Source organism: Cornus florida, unplaced genomic scaffold (assembly GCF_030987335.1).
Source record: "Cornus florida cultivar Cherokee Brave unplaced genomic scaffold, ASM3098733v1 CherokeeBrave_3.0.0_Hap2_Chr07, whole genome shotgun sequence".
Lineage (NCBI taxonomy): Eukaryota > Viridiplantae > Streptophyta > Magnoliopsida > Cornales > Cornaceae > Cornus > Cornus florida.
This window is the reverse complement of record NW_026775577.1, coordinates 5,279,700-5,281,848: the sequence shown is the minus strand read 5'-3', so window position 1 is coordinate 5,281,848 and position 2,149 is coordinate 5,279,700. Positions and strand designations below refer to the sequence as shown.

Below are 2,149 nucleotides of genomic sequence, written 5' to 3'. Positions count from 1 at the left end.
ATATTGTGGTCTTCCACCAATTTGTGAATGAAGTTTATACATGCTTCTGGTACAAACTTTGATTCCTTCAAAATTGAGTCCCCTTGAGGCAACTTCTTTCTGGTCCAAACGAAGTATTAAATATCCCTGAATTAATTTTCTTTACTTTTTCCACGAGCACTGCTGATAGGGGGACCGAAGGTTCCTTCTAAATGGAGGAGCTGAAGGGTGTTTTGGGACCCAAGTGCAAGAACCCCACAACCCATCCAGTGGATGGGGAGCCTTTCCACTCCCTCATTTGAAAGGGTTTAATCACTTTCATTTTCGTATTCATGATTAGTTATTCGTACATTCCTATAGTTTTTTTGTAGTTGTTTAGATCATCTTGTTGGCTTTTCATTGCTTTTTCTTCCATTCTGCCGTGCTTTCATAAATGAAAATTAGCAAGATGGTCACATGATTATTTGATGATTTAGATTAATTATAACAAAAATTATTCCTTAATTTTATTAATTGTTTTAATCTTCTTTTGTTTTATTTTTTTTTTTTCAGGAAAAGAAAAGGATTGACTTAGCACCTAAAACAAGAAATATTTAGATCCAATGTTGAGGGACAAGGGTGATAATCATACGTCAGAAAATGATATAATTGAGATTCTCCTAAGATTGCCTGTGAAAGCATTGTTGCGTTTCAAGTGTGTGTGCAAAACCTGGAATGCTCTCATCAGAAACTCTAACTTTGTTACCAAACAACTCAACCATCACAGCAACAATGCACGTCTCCTTATTCAATATCACAATTATTGCACGGAAAAATTTGCTTTTGCCCTAATTCTTAATGAAATACTTACCAAAGAGCCCCTTTTATCTCATGATCTAGATTTTCAACATATGCGCTGTGATTCAGGTGTCATTGGTCCCCTTAATGGTATACTTGGGCTTTGGAATTGGAATCGCATAGCTTTGTGGAACCCTGCTACTAAAGAATTTAGGTTCCTCTCAATACCTCATTCCAACCTTCCACCACATTTCCGTGCCTGTTCTTATTATTTTGGATTTGGGTTAGACCTCACTACAAATGATTGCAAGCTTATTTGGATTCGTGACTTTTGGGATAACAAAATTGATACCTTATATGATCCTAGAGTTGTTTCAGTGTACACACTAGGTTCTGATTCTTGGAGAGTCTTCGAAGTTGATTTGTATGGTTCCATACAAGATTCCTTGGGTAATACATACATGAATGGATTTTATTATTGGTTAACCAATGAGAAATATGATAAGATTCTGATCATCCTTTCCTTTGACATTGGTAATGAGGTATTTAGAGAGATAAAAATGCCGCCAGATATGGCTAAATCAAAATGGGGGGATCTTTCTATGTACAATGATTCTTTAGCCATGTTCATTTATGATCCAAATGAGGTTGAGAAATATATTGACATATGGCTGATGACGGTGGAGGAATGCTGGATGAAAGAACTAACTATTGGACCACTTTTAGATGTCGAAAGGCCACTTGGGTTCTGGAAAAATGGTGAACTCTTTTTAGAACTAGAAACTGGAGAGTCGGTTTTGTATAACCCTAATACAGGAGAAACTAAAGATCTCAGACACCGTGGGAAGGATGATTGTCTTAAGGTTCTTATCTACAAGGAGAGCCTAGTTTCAATCAAGGAAGGGAATGATTTCTAGGAAGGGCAAAAAAAAAAAAAAAAAAAATTCAAGGCAAAAGCAAAGTGTTATTCATTAGAAATCAAAGCAGTACAATTATCCGTCACTACTTGATGAGGAAGTTCCAACAACTCATTTACTTTTATATTTTAACTCACAGCAATTCTAGCTAGAATATGGGTTGCTCTGTTTGTTTCCCTTAAAGTATGCAGTACTCAGAAATTTGGGGAAATTCTTAGCAAAACTTTCATATCTTTCACAACATTAATCAGAATTGATGAAGAGATAGAACCCTCAACTGCTTTCACTACATTGGCAGCATCATTCCCATATTATATCTTCATACCTGTTTTAGGGTAGGAGAACACAATGAGTATTAAGAGGAAAAAGGAAAGGTATTTATAGTGTCCCATTGGTTTAATTTTTAATTTTTTTTTTATTTTTCCTAGCTTCCTGTCAGATACTTAATAACACAGGCTTCTAAAATAATTTCGAAA

The 2,149-nt window shown here is 35.4% G+C and overlaps 1 protein-coding gene across 1 annotated transcript; it reads left to right on the top strand.

The window, feature by feature from the left end:
- Positions 1–581: 581 nt before the first annotated feature.
- On the top strand, positions 582–1,673 carry LOC132316143 (putative F-box/kelch-repeat protein At3g22730). Its single transcript, XM_059814651.1, has one exon. It carries the CDS (start codon positions 582–584, stop codon positions 1,671–1,673), a length of 1,092 nt encoding a protein of 363 aa, XP_059670634.1.
- Positions 1,674–2,149: the final 476 nt, after the last annotated feature.